Genomic DNA, 15,333 nt, shown 5'->3' with positions numbered 1-15,333 from the left:
TTCAGTTTTTGCAGCGCTCGCAGTTGTTTTTGCTTCAATTTTTGTTATTAGCATTTCGATTAGACAGTATATGCTAAATTAATATGCTCATGCATAGTGTTTCATTATTATTGGGAAGTCCCGCTGGGTTGGTTTTTATTTTAAGTGCACATGTAAATTATCTAATGGCTCTGATATTTCTAAGAAAAGAAGCAACATTTATTACTTAAGGAAAGTCTGAAACTTGGTTTAAAATATGTTAATGCGAGTATTAGGGATTGTTGGTACTTAGTGGAACTATAAAAAACTTTGATGCTTACATAAAAAAGGAGAATTTTGAATTGGTTTTCTCAATAATTTCTCAATAAGACATTTAATTAATTAATTAAGTAGGCATATCGGAATAGATAATAATAAGAAGTAAAAGTTATATAATGTCATAAGTAACTTCCTTCATAAAGCTCAAATAACTAAGTTTATGTATTTTCCAAGAATGAAATAGTATTGTTAATTTAGCCCGAATTTAAAAGTCGTGATTTTCCGTTTTTTTTTTTATACAACTTAGAATGGCAATCAAGCTGACGGCCCACCTGATGGAAAGTGGCAACCGTCGCCTATAGACATGAGCAGTACCATGGACATAACAGAGTATACTGTTTCGTCCATGATACCCCCATGCGTTGCTATTCCTAAGGTTCCGTTATCATGACTTTAATAATTAAAAAATAAAAATAACATTTTAATTAAATTTATGAAAAAAAAAGACTAAAAAACTCACAGAGCTGTTGAATTGTTATTAATTATAGAATGATGTAACTTTTTTCTTTATGCAACTACAGTGGCAAACAAGCATACGGCTCGTCTGATGGTAAACGGGGTTACCGTAGCCTATGAACGCATGTAACACCAGGGACGTCATGCGCGCGTTGTCTTCCCTTGAGAAACAACCTTTTTGAAGAACTCCATGCTGTAGTCTCCAGGGAAAGTCTCAGCAGGAATATCATTCCAAAACTTGGTGTTTACGGGAGGAAGCTCCTTTAAAACCTCACTGTGCGTGATCACCCTGGTTCAAAGGTATAAGGGTGGATTCCCGGATGGATGGATGACGAGCGGTGCGATGGTGAAAGGTGGACACATCTATACATATACAATGTAATTACTAGTAACTGATAACAAAAACAACAATTTATTTTTAATAGACGATAATGGAATGGTTACCCCGCTTGCGCTATCGGTATACATTAACAGGGGCACCAGTGAGGGATGATAGATGATGTTGAAGCAGGTTAGGTGACCCATCGTGATGAATTAAACAATAAGTCAGGCACGATGGTTTCCAGGGGGAATAGCGTGGAGGTCGACCTGATTGCTAGCAATGGGATTGCTAATTCCTATTACTAACCATCCCTTCTTGTTCTTATAAACTACGATTGGTATATACAATATACGAGTATATAATCTATCTATCTATCCATTTAAGAGCTGCGCTCTTGTCGGTGGAGCTCTTGCCACTCATTACGATTTTCAGCGAGTCTCTTCACCTCTTGATACGACACGACACCAACTCCTTCCTTGAACTGCCTGATGTAACTATGTCTCGGTCTCCCTCTCCCCCTTCTTCCTTCTATCTTACCTTCTATTATAATGTTCATAAGTTCGTCGTGTCGTATCAAGTGTCCTAACATTTTTTCCCTTCTGTCCTCAATAGTTTTAATAATTTGTCGTTTTTCCTTAACCCTAAGCAGGACCTCCTCATTGCTAATTCGATAATATATATAATATAAGCAGTAAATATAAGAAAGATTATAAATTTGTGGAAAGTATTATTTTACATAATTTTAATAGGACACGAACTTTGATGCCTGTACAATGCACGACGAACCTTCATTGTAGACAAATTTTTTTTTATACAACTTATATTGGCAAAGAAGCTGACGGCCCACCTGATGGAAAGTGGTAACAGACGCCTATAGACATGAGCAGTACCATGGACATAACAGAGTATATTGTTTCGCCCATGATACCCCCCATGCGTTGCCATTTCTGAGGACTCAGGTGTTATTCCTCTGTACCCAGTAAATTCACGCCATATCCCACCCTTCAAACCGGAACACAGCCATGCAAACACAACTGCTTCACGGTAGAAACACGAATGGGACAGAGGTACCCAAGCAATCGAATTTTGTACAAAGTACAAGTCTGGTAGACTTTGTACAAAATACTGTACTGTACTTAATAATTTTTTATACGGAACACCTGATTTGTAATAACAATAACTAATAACAACTTACTAAAAGATTTTTTGTCTTATCAAGTACTATGTTTAGTCAATCAAAGATATGTGTAAAAAATTTAGTAGGTACCTATCAAACTATCAAAAATAATACTGTTTAAAAAATTCAAAAGTAATATCTCATAGGCTTAGTCGTTTGGGAAGCGGTGGACCTTGAAGCACCAATCCTGGATGGGTTTGGATCTCCAGATATATATTTTTTGCTGTGTTGGACGACCCCCCCACTAGATGGAGTGACGACCTCAAATGCATTGCAGAGAGTTAGTGGATGCAGGTGGCTCGGGACCTAATCGTATTAATGTTTTAAATATCAAAGTTTTTAAAAAAAGAAACGTATGTATGACTCAAAATTATCTAAGTTACATTAAATATTAATTGACTCATGCAAAACCAGAGTATATTAGGACCAAAGACTTAGTATGACCACAGATTATAAAATACTATACTAGTATGTATGACGTACTATAATCTAAGATCTAAGATTAGGACAAAGTGTAAACCAAAATCAAGTTACTCTCAAAGTAAATAGCTAATAAACAAACCATTAAGTTCCATTTGCAGTTTTCCGTTTGACATTTTATAACCTGATTTTAAATATTTTTCTTTGATTTATGAAAGTATTTATAATTTTTGAAGTAGTTTGATATTCTCGATAAGCATACTCATCTATCTCTCTCTCACTTTTTCAGGGTTTTGTGAACAAATTTTATTATTATGGTAAATTCTTCATCTGTCCATCTGTTTGTTGAAAGAACATATTCTTTATCTAGCACAAAAGACTATTTTAATAATATAACCTTAAAAGTAATAATAAGTAATAGATATGTTGATTATTATTAATCATCCTTTAAAAAAAATCATCGTAACGAAGGCTTTAGTTTTATAGCATAAAATATCATATGATTTTTTTTTTATAATTATACTTGAATGACTTGCATCGTAGGGGAGCAAAACTATTTAAAAAGGAACAAAACATAAACTTCTATAGTTGCTTTACGATTACGATCCTTTGAGAATTAGGGGGAAAAGGATTGTTAGCAATGGAGTTTGACAGCCCCATAGCTAGCAATATACCTTATTAGGTCGACCTCCACGTGGTTCCCCCTGGAAACCATCGTGAACAATTCTTGTTGAATTCGTCACGGTGGGCTAACTGACCTACTTCATCCTCACCTATCATTCTTCACTGTTGCCCCGCCGGTGTATACTGATAGCGCGGGTGGGGTTACCATTCCATTATCATCCATTTAAAAAAAAAGATCCTTTGAGAATTATCACAGCGCATGATTTTTTTTTCTGGTCATAATTCTAGAAATATAATATATACAGACACAAGATGCAAGGCAACTTTACATTTCATATTTGTATTTTATTGTTATTCAATTTGTAATATAGAATATATTGACGTAATTGAATTAATGTAGTAGGTACTCTACTGTATGTAGGTAAACGTTACTAGGTAAACGTACAATAAGTTTGAATTTAAACGATTCTAGGTATTTATATATCAAACTAGTTCTTTCTTGAAGCTTCGCCGCGTAATCGAGATGTCGATTGAACGAGATAAAAAGTAGCTTATGTTCTTCTCCTATCCTATTCTAAGTAAATTTGTGTATACCAAATTAATTTTTAAAAGTTATGCAACTTAGAATGGCAAACAAGCTGATGGCCCACCTGATAGAGAGTGGTAACCGTCGCCTATAGACAGGACCAGCACTATGTGCATAATAGAGCATGGTTGTGCCTCATACCATGTCTTGACAGTTGGTTATGTTGTTAAAGCCGTTAACTGTCCACTGCTGACCATAGCCACCCCCTGGAAGGGTTTTGCTAGTAGTTGCCATACTTGACAGGCGAGTTCGCAACTGCAGTTTGGCTTTTGGTGGTGTTTTAAGGGGGACGCTGCTGCCCATCCCTCTACAAGCTCTCTTAGTCGACTCTTACGAGACCCATGGGAAAGGAAGGAGTAGCCTGTTCTATGCCGGGACCTACACGGCTACTTAATACAAATAATGCACTCTACCTGTTTATTCTTTAATTCTTTCTTCCCAAAGGTTGTCTGGAGGAGATTGCTTAGCAATAAGACCGCCTTTTGTACTACACTATATTTATTGGAAATTGTTCAACAAATCCTGTTATGTTGGTGCAAAAGTGTTAAATAAATAAATAAATAAAAATAAAAAAATAATAAACAATCAATACATATAATAAAATCGTAAGTGGTCGCTGTCTGTACATGGAAAATATTAAAGAAGAACTATTATATGGGGTCATTATGAACGTAATAGAACCCAAAATAATGATTTTTAGAATTTATGTCTGGTTGTCTGTACGTTTGTGTACGCTAATCCCAGAAAAGGCTTAATCGATTTGAATGCAGTTTTCACTAATGCATTTTGGTTTTCTTCTCTTAATATTTAGGCGTTTGTTATTTAAAAAGTTATAAATTAAAAAGTTATATCAATCTAAAAATTAGATATAACATGCTATAAAAAGCATGTACTCGTAAAATACTTTTTTATAGTGATTCACGCGAGTCAAGTCGCGGAATACTGCTAGTACTTAATAATAAGAAATAGTAGGTATTTAATACTTTTTTTTATGTACTACTTAGAATAGCAAACAAGCTGATGGCCTACCTGATGGAAAGTGGTAACCGTCGCCTATAGACACGAGCAGTACCATGATATAAAGTTGCTATTCCTGAGGACTCAGGTGTTATTCTTCTGTACCCAGTAAATTCACGCCATATCCCACCCTTCAAACCGAAACACAGCCATGCAAGCACAACTGCTTCACGGTTGAAACACGAATGGGACAGAAGCAATCGACTTTTGTACAAAGTCTACCTCTGGTAATAATACAAATTAATTCTATGACTGGAATGATCTTCAACTTCTGTATTTGAATTTAATATTGTTATTTTTTTTTTATTTTTAAACAACATTCAATTCTCTTGAAAAGGTTTGCTGGAAGAAATCTCTTATTAGAGTTAAGCTCGCCTTTGTGCATTACCTTAAAAATCAATTGTTCTTAACATTATGTTTGTGTACAATAAAACAAACAAATAAATAAAGAATTTACAAATAAATTTGAGGCAGAAGGCTTTTTAATTTGTGATCTGAAGAACGCATTATATAGAATTTTTTTTAAATAAACAAAATGTAATAGGAAATGTTATCAAGTAGGTACAATGTTGGTAAACAGCCTAGTTCACAGAATCGTATGTTTTTGTTCCGCAGCGCGCTGGAGCGTGAATTCGTGTGTGACTTTTCCTTGTATCTAATAAATTAATTTTTCAGGCAACACTGATTGCAAATAAATCTATTTACGAATTATGAGTATTCAAGGTTTGTATGTTTATTTGATTTTGGTATTTACAGGATGGGTATTATTTATACCGTGCGGTCCCAGTATAGAGTTGGCCACCTCTTCCTTTCCCGTAGGTGTCGTAAGAGGGAACTGAGTAAATTCAGTGGTCGAGGAATGGGCAGTAGCGTTCCTTTTAAAACATCACCAAAGCCTAACTGCAGTTTTTCTTTTAGACTACTTAGAATGGCAAACAAGCTGACGGCCCACCTGATGAAAAGTGGTAATCGTTGTCTGAATGAGCAGTACCATGGACATAACAGAGTATACTGTTTCGCCCATGATACTCCCTATGCGTTGCCATTCCTGAGGACTCAGATGTTATTCCTCTGTATTCTGTAAATTCACGCCATATCCCATTCAAACCGAAACACAGCCTTGCAAACACAACTGCTTCACGGTTGAAACACGAATGAGACAGAGGTACCCAAGCAATCGACTTTTGTACAAAGTCTCCCTCTGGTATTTTTTGGTTGCCGACAAGTATGACAAGCATGGCGACTACTCTCGCAAAGCCCTCCCAATAAGGAAGGCCTATATCCAGTAGTGGACAGTATACTGTAAACATAATATTCTTTATAGTACATATATAACAGCGACTTTATAAAATACCCATCTGAATTCTGCATTTTTTGTTTAGACCAGCAAAAAACTTGTCGGATTTTACACTTCTAAACACTCCATCATTAATGCTCTACAATAATTCATATTTATTACAGTTAAAACCCATAATGCAATCGTCCGACAAAATAAAAAGCATGCAAAATACACTAGAGCAAATAATTAAGGGATCAAAAAAAAACGCCAATTTTATGTATTTCCTTTAAAAATGGTCGTATTGGAATTTTAAAAAAAGTATTTTAAAGCTCAAAGTTTTTAGTTTTGAGATCTTATAATAAAAAAATAAAAAAATTAAGCACCGTGTTCCGCTCAATCCTAATGAATACTGAAACAATTTTTTTTTTTGGAACTTGGAAAAAATTTTTCTAACTTAACCACTATATGTATCGGATAGCATGTTCATTTAGCTTTAATTTGCTTTTTTGCAAAGTTCGAGATGACTACTTCTCGCTGAGATAAGGTAGTAATAGTTCTATTAATCATAGGTTTGATTGTGATATTGGAAATTAGCGTCGTAGTTTTTTTTTATGGGATGAAAGTGAAAGGAAGGGGTTGCATTTCTATGCTGGGACCACACGACGAGGTACATAAAGACACAAGTCTGCGCGTTTACCGCAAAAAAGACGCCGTTTGTCGTATCTCCTCACTTTCAGGGCACTTCCCTTGATAAAAAGTCAAGTCTAGGAATTCTGGGCGTTGATATATCTTGCGACGTCCAGTTTTGCGGTCATCTGGAGGAGAAGGCTAAGATAGCTTCCAAAAAGTTAGGAGTGCTCAATAGGGTGAGACGATATTTCATGCCAGAACACCGCCTGAAATTATATAAAGCCCAAGTCAGGCCGCATATGGAATACTGTTCTCACCTGTGGGCAGGAGCGCCACAGTACCAACTCCTTTCGTTAGACCGCATTCAAAGTCGGGCGGCTCGAATTATCGATAGTCAACGCCTTACTGTCCGACTTGACCCATTGAAACTGCGCAGAGATGTTGCGTCTCTGTGCATCTTCTACCGAATTTATCATGGGGAGTGTTCTGAGGAATTGTTCGGATTGATACCTGCTGCTGATTTTCACCACCGTACAACCCGCCACAAACTAAAGTTTCATCCCAATCATCTGGACGAGTGGCGGTCTTCCACCGTGCGTTTTTCAAGGCACTTTCTTCCACGCACAACCATTCTTTGGAATCAACTTTCAGCAGCAGTATTTCCGAACCGATACGACAACATAACCTTCAAGAAAAGAGTATATTCCTTTTTAAAAGGCCGGCAGCACACCTGCAATGCCGCTGGTGTTGTGGGTGATCATGGGCGGCGGTAGTCACTTACCATCAGGTGAGCCGCATGCTCGTTTGCCCCCTGTGTTGTAAAAAAAAAAAAAAAAAAACATGTACATAATTACTTAATTTAATTGTGCAAAGGATTTGCATTAAAATATTAATAATTTTTAAATGAAAATAGAATGGTTTTAGGTATATCATATGATGCTGTGATATCACATATGATGATACGGTCAGTCGCGAGAAATTAACTGCGATGGACTTTAGGGTACATATTAAGGGTCGAAAACTGTTTTTGTTCTTGTTTTTCGAAAACTTTTTTTTTTGTTTTTCTTTGTTTACTGATATTTTTGTTTTTTACCTTTTGTTATGCGCATGTTTGTTTATTTGTGTTACTTATTCATGATCTTGATGGACCGGGCTAGGTGATGAGGTGCTAATTGAAAATCAGCGTTTCTGCTTTTGCAGGAACCTTTAGCTGAATTAGCATCCTTTTTCTTTACCATAACACTGACTGATTTCTACTACATATAAAGAATATATAAATGTGAACTTTTTTTCTATATTTTTTTTTTTATTTGTTATTACTTATAATCTAAGTATATGTAAGTGTTATGGTTTTATTGAAATAAATTTTTATTCATTCATTCATTTAGAACAATGGGTCCGATAATCATCTCCGATCTTTTTGTTTATAATACTTATTATATAGTAGATGCAGAAATACAAGTTTTTTTTTAATATAATATTGGTCTAGACACGCGGTAGCGTATCAAGCCAAGTCAAGCTGGCGAGCAGCACCGTACGAATTATATTATAGCCTTCGTTTCTAAACCTGTTACTTGTCCCTACTTATTTTATTATTCCGAAAAATTGGCTTGCTGGTAGAAACAAGCCATCGAACATAATAATTCGTATATGAGAACTAGCCAAGTCAGACCTTAGGCTACATTATATTATCCTAAGTTATAAGAAGAAATTATATTTTACATTGTTCTAAATAAATTTCAGGACTGATCATAGAACTCGACACTCATTTAGATCTCATTTCTTTTGTCGTTGAAATCAACAACCAAGGCATGTACTATAATATTGGACTTGGCTCTCATTTCACATTTATGTTTTTGATGGAATTATATAGAAGACATAAAGTATTTCCTATATTACCTGTTATTCAACTTTACCGTTCAGTTCAGTCTGTGAGCACGTTGCATCATCAAATAGGTTTTACACTTAGGTTTCTTGCGTTACCTATTTTATTATTAATCTTGTGAAGGTCAAGGTTACATTAGTTTGGGTTTTTAAAATACTTATTTGTTCAACTATATTTATGATTTCATATTGTAAGTACGAATAGGTTATTATAGAATTCTCGAATATTACAAACACTTGTCTTCGATTGCTTTGAATAACGATATATTGTTTACTTTGTTCTATTTTCGAAAACGTTCTCAAGTCATCATCGGCAGAAAACTTCTGCCACGAAGCAGCTGTCCTTGCATGGTAATGTTTTGTTTTGAAGGACGTGAATTTGTAGTTATTGCAGTACCAATACAAGGTACAGTTTATATTAGTCCTTAGGAACTGGTAATAAAACAGCACCGTGAAGAAATGTGTATAACAATGATTATTTCTATCAGATGCATGATCGGTCAACTTTTTTGGCATTCCAAGTTTCTCTGAGAAAGTCAGAAAACGACCAGGAAATTCTTATCACCTGATGTAAATATTTCTAAGCCGTCTTCGTCGTAGTCTTACGATTAATAGTAGTAGTATTCAAGAAGTAATTATCAGAATCTAGTAATTGTTATAAACACACACTCATACACACACACACATACATACACTCACTCACACACACACATGCACGCACATGCACACACATTATAAATACCTCGTGAATATAATTGCTTGGGTACCGGTTTGGAACATCTTGTGTTTACTTGTATGAAGGTTTAAGAAAAAACTTTAACCATAATTGGATATAAATATAAAGCGCAAGTCATTTACAATTCTTAAACTAGAATACTTTACGCTATGAGGTACATTGGATGGTTATATTCCTAAACTGACTCAACGGAGAATCAGACTTGGCATTTCATTTACTTAAAGAGATGTGAAAAATTACTAATTTAATTTAAATATTTTTGTTGGAAATTTTAGTTTCAAAACTAAATTATTGAACGGATTTTGATAAAATTTCTATGGAACTAATTTAATAAGAATATTCTTTCAGTTAAAAAAGGATATAAAAACGGTTTAGAACTGACATAACAAAAATATAACCGACTTGAGAAGCTCGTTTTTTTTGAAGTCGATTGAAAAGAAGATTGTTTGCAATTCGTTAATGTTTTATGTTTGTTATCCTAGTCACAGATAATATAATACAGTACTCCGTCAATTAGAAACCGACCTAGAATTTTTTTTTTTATTTGAAAGAATATACTTTCAGATTAGTCCCATAAAAACTATATCAAAATTGATTTTTTTATACAACTTTGCTTTGCAAACAAGCTGACGGCCCACCTGATGGAAAGTGGTAACCGTCGTCTATAGACATGGACAGTACCATGGACATAACAGAGTATACTGTTTCGCCCATGATACCCCCCATGCGTTGCCATTCCTGAGGACTCAGGTGTTATTCCTCTGTACTCTGTAAATTCACCGCCATATCCCAGCCTTCATACCGAAACACAGCCATGCAAACACACGTATTTTGGTTCTTAAATTAAAATAATTGATTTCGCTAAGATTCAAATCAGTTGGTACCTGTTTTTGTTGAACAAATGTACTTGGTTTTAATGGCACGCATTTTGAAAACTTTTTTTTATCAATCATCATTTATTATTAGTTTTTACCTGCAACTTCGTCTGCGTGACTTTGACATTGATTGACAAGGATGTCATGTACCTACGTCCTTCTCTATTCCATATAACAAGTGTATACCAAATATCAGGATTATTGGCTGAGCCATTAATAAGACTCCAAAAGGCAACAAACAAACTCACTTTCACAAAAAATTAAATCGCTTTCATATTAAAAAAAAATACTTATTTTTATATACTACTAAGAACTAGTAATTTATTACCTAAGGACTATTAGAAAGGTTGTCTAATAAGGGTAGATGTCGCATCAGTTGAAGATTAATCCTATAATCAAGATTTCCACTTGCATTTGTATTTATAGTCCAGTTTTAAGCTTTATGTTTTTACTACCTGTCGCATATAATTGCTCCTCTAATCTTTATTGTACATTCTTTACGTCAAAGACGGCACGAAACAATTTTCAATATTTCTAAAAAATTAAAGTCCACGCAAGGGTAGCCGACTTGACTAGATCCAAGATTTACTGTTTACTGACGAAACCCTGCGCGATCTACCATACATACATACTTTTTGAAATCTCAAATGAAATAACATAGTTCAGTATACAATTATGTAGTATTGTAGTATTTGTTATTTTATTAAGAGGGAAAACATAAACCTGAAATTTACTCTTAGTAACTACTTATTTATATTAGTGTGAGCATTGTCTCTGAGCATCTGCCGCTAGATTAATGAAAAATTATTATAGAGAAATTATTTTATTTTTTGCCTCGCCACGATCGACTGGACTAAGAGTCGTGATCGACCGGTTGGACATCACTGCTATATTGGATACTATGCTATGCTGTATATATTTACTTGGAGTATTGGAAACAGGGAGGGATAGTAGTTTACATGGATAAATTTGAGAAACTGTGAAATAAAACTTACTTTGAGATTTAATTTATACTATAATCTACATACAATTAAATAGGATGGCCGAAATTAATAAAATTTTATAACCTACAACAATATTTGGAAATGCTAATCGTTGAAAGAACGAAATACAATGTATATCATAGTCTGTTTTTGTTACCCGTAACTACCAGAACCGGCTGATGCTGAGGCTTTAGCGCTGGCTGCAGCATAGGCTCCAGAAGCACCGTACCCTCCATGACTTCCGTGGCCACCGGATCCTCCACAACCAGAACTACAGCCTCCGTCCGAACCACCATGTCCTCCGGATCCACCTCCAATTCCACCAGATCCACCACCAAGACCACCCCCCGCCCCTCCTCCGTAACCTCCAGAACCACCGTGGCTACCACCGTATCCTCCAGATCCGCTACTGCCTCCAAATCCACCTGATCCTCCACCAAGACCACCCCCAGAGCCACCTCCAAGTCCACCGCCAAGTCCACCTCCGTGACCTCCGGCTCCGCCGTGACTTCCACCAAATCCACTGCTACCTCCGTAACCACCAGCGCCGCCATAACCTCCACCTAGTCCACTACTGCTTCCAAGGCCACCGCTTCCGCCATACCCTCCGCCGAGACCACCGCCACCGCCATGTCCTCCGCCGAGGCCACTGCCTACTCCTAGTCCTCCGCCACTCCCAAAGCCATCAGAACCACCATGGCCACCACCGCTGCTGAGTCCACCACTAGTTGCGCCGCCATAACCGCCACTCGATCCGGCTCCACCAAAGCCAGATCCTCCGTTACCTCCAAATCCTCCGCCTTTGCCACCTCCCGCTTCTCCTCCAAAACCACCGCCCCCTCCATATCCTCCAGCACCGCCTGATCCACCACTTCCCGAATGTCCACCACTGCTACCGTATCCTCCGGTTCCGCCACCCAGTCCATTTCCGGCACCACTTCCAAAACCACTTCCGCCGCCTCCTCCTAATCCACCTCCGCCACCGCTATATCCTCCGCCACCTCCATATCCTCCTTTACCGCCATCAAGTGTGCCGTGGAAAGCGAATCCACCAGATTTTCCATCATCAGATTGAGAGTAAACAACTTTTTCGTTTGCTCCGCCAAGGCCTCCTCCACTGCCTAGGCCTCCTCCGCTAAAGCCGCCCCCTCCTTTTGCCAGACGGCTAAATCCAGATTGTAATTTGCTGAATATTTGGCCGACGCCTGCGCTTATACCTTCCAATCCGCCAACTCCGTCACCATATCCTCCTCCGAATCCGCCTCCGCCGCCGCCGCCTCCGCCTCCTCCAAAACCGAATCCTCCCCCTCCGCCTCCACCTCCGCTTTCATGGGCGCCATAACCACGTCGAACTCTTACTGAAAAAGAAAAAATAATTGTCTATTATTATCTATGTCAATCCTAAGAATAAGGAAAAAAACCTTTGTGTCAATCGATATCAATCGTAAATATAGAAAGAAATCAACTATCAATGACATTTTTGAAATGACAATATTGAAATACATAGGCTTTAGTTAATTTCTCATTCATTCATTAATTGATCTATTTATTAATGACTGTTTGATCTAAGCCTGTATGATTCAATTCAATTCAATTAATTCATAACAATATTACATTTTGTGCAATAAGATAGGAGTTTTACATATAAACAATGTCAGATACGAGTAATGACTTATTAATAATAACAATTTCAGTCAAAAAAAAAAGAAGCACAAGTAACTACATACAACTTACAATTAATATATCTCTAAAATTCATTTATGTTATAAATACATTTTTCCAACAGAAAGGCATGGAGTTTGAATTTTAATATTCTCCAATTTTGGATTATGGAGTACAGACTGTTCTTATGATGAATTATATTTAAGGTATTTTACGGTTACTTCGTCTTCTTGGGAAAAGGTCCAACATACTTTGTACAGGATCTGATAGGTTCTCTTGACAACCATTTTTCTCTATTGTTTTATCTCGATTTCTTCGAGAGCAGTCAGCTCAGCTCATTGCCACTTCAATTCATTATTCTTTCAAATTATGCTTGCTTAGCTCACTTTTTATACAACTTTGGTTAACACTTTAGTTCTTCTGGGAATATGGTCTATAATTTAAGTTTCTACAAACTATAATTACTGGGGGGGAAGGGATTGTTAATAATGGGGACTAATGAACCCATTGCTAGTAATATACCCTATCAGGTCGACCTCCTCGCGGTTCCCCCATCGTGACCAAACCATGGAAACCATCGTGGTTAATTCTAGTGGAATTCGTCACGATGGGCTAACTGACCTGCTTTCATCCTCACCTATCATCACTCACTGGTGCCCCAGCAGCGTATACCGATAGCACAGGTGGGGTTACCATTTCATTCATCACCCATTAAAAAAAAATATAATTACTGATATAAACAATATAGATATATAAGAAACTATAAGTAACGAATAGTTCAACAAGAGGTTTCTTCAGGGTCGGCAACGCGCGCATAATACCTCTGGTATTGCAGGTGTTCATAGGCTACGGTAACCACTTACCATCAGATGGGCCATATACTTGTTTTCCACCTGTGTTATAAAAAAATGTCTTTGTACAGGATCTGATAGGTTCTTTGGACAACCTTTTTTCTCTATTTTTTTATCGCGACTTCTTCGAGAGCAGTTAGCTCAGCTCATTGCCATTTCATTTAATTATTCTTTCAACTGATGCTTGTTTAGCTAACTTTTTTATAAAATAAATTGGTTATCACTTTAGTTCCTCCGCAGATATGGTCCATAACTTAAATACCTACAAACTATAATTACTAACATATAAAAGACTAGATTTATATGTATAAGAACTTATAAGTCTACATACACATTAACTTCTGTTCACAGGAAATAAGATGTGATTACGTCACGATCGGGTACACAGAAACGAAAAGTATAAAAAGTGACATGAATAATTACCTGATGCGTTGCCAAAGCCTATAATGAGGCAAAAGGCCACACCTAAGATCGTCTGCTTCATGACTACTTTGCCAGTTAACTAACAAAGATTTAACAGTTAAGATCCTTTTATATCATTATTGTAATAGGTAAAGCGTGCGTTTCGTGCGAACACAAAACTTATGTATGAGTAGGTATATGTGGGGAAAACAATTAGTTTTTATATGTTTTTATATGTTTCCCACAAGTTATAAATCGGAACTGAGTGTACTCGATATGGGTTTTTGTTGATTACTGATTACTCAGAAGACGTATCGGTACCGGCGATCATTCGCTGCAGGGGGCATTTGGCCTTGACATCTTCGACGGTGTTTTGATATGTGGAGCTTTATAGCACAGTATTATGTAATATATGTTTATATTTTTATATAAAATATATATGTACACACAAATGCTCAATCTAATTGTATAGTTTTTTTTTAATGGGCGAAGATGTAACTCCAGCTGCGCTATCGGTATAGTGATAGCGATATCTGTACCAGTGAAGCGTGACAGGTGAGGATGAAGACAAGGCAGTTGGCCAATAGTGACCATTTAAGCACTATGGTTTCCAGGAGCAATCGCGTGGAGGTCGACCTAATAGGGTGTATTGCAGCTTAATAAGGCTGTTAAATCTCATTTTTAACAATCCCTTTCCCCCAAAATTTGCATGTATGTATCTTTATATGTCAGCCGAGCATTTGTTACCATCATGGCTAAATAACATTTCTGAATTACACGATACAGGCTTGCATGCCTAGTGTGTAATTCGTAGAGTTAATTATCTATGTAAAAAGTGTTTTTGGCAAATAAATATTCATTTCATTTTATAACATGACTAGCTTTTACCTGTGACTTCGTCTGCATGATCTGGATACGTCTACCGATCGGGATAAAAGTCAGTCTATATCCTTCTTTTTCGCATATAGTACGCAGTACACAAAATTTGATAATGGTTGGTAAAGACGTTAAGGAGTTATAAGGTAATAAATAAACGAGCAAACTCAATTTTACCATTATAATATTAGTAAAGTTTAGCTGTGTTGTCTTCTTCCGTGTACCATACCAACCATTAAATGTTAACTGCTGACCT

General features: G+C 36.6%; 1 protein-coding gene across 1 annotated transcript; it reads right to left on the bottom strand.

Moving 5' to 3' along the window:
* Positions 1 to 11,298: 11,298 nt before the first annotated feature.
* On the bottom strand, positions 11,299 to 14,482 carry LOC128200204 (uncharacterized). Its single transcript, XM_052892856.1, has 2 exons — positions 14,223 to 14,482; positions 11,299 to 12,644 (listed from the first exon to the last, which is right to left on the bottom strand). The coding sequence occupies exons 1-2, from the start codon at positions 14,281 to 14,283 to the stop codon at positions 11,440 to 11,442; spliced, it is 1,266 nt and encodes a 421-aa protein (XP_052748816.1). The 5' UTR covers positions 14,284 to 14,482; the 3' UTR covers positions 11,299 to 11,439.
* Positions 14,483 to 15,333: the final 851 nt, after the last annotated feature.

This window comes from Galleria mellonella, unplaced genomic scaffold (assembly GCF_026898425.1).
Source record: "Galleria mellonella isolate WM207_F2 unplaced genomic scaffold, CSIRO_AGI_GalMel_v1 utg171, whole genome shotgun sequence".
Lineage (NCBI taxonomy): Eukaryota > Metazoa > Arthropoda > Insecta > Lepidoptera > Pyralidae > Galleria > Galleria mellonella.
Note: the sequence above shows the minus strand (reverse complement) of the source record. Positions and strands in the feature narration are given on the sequence as shown.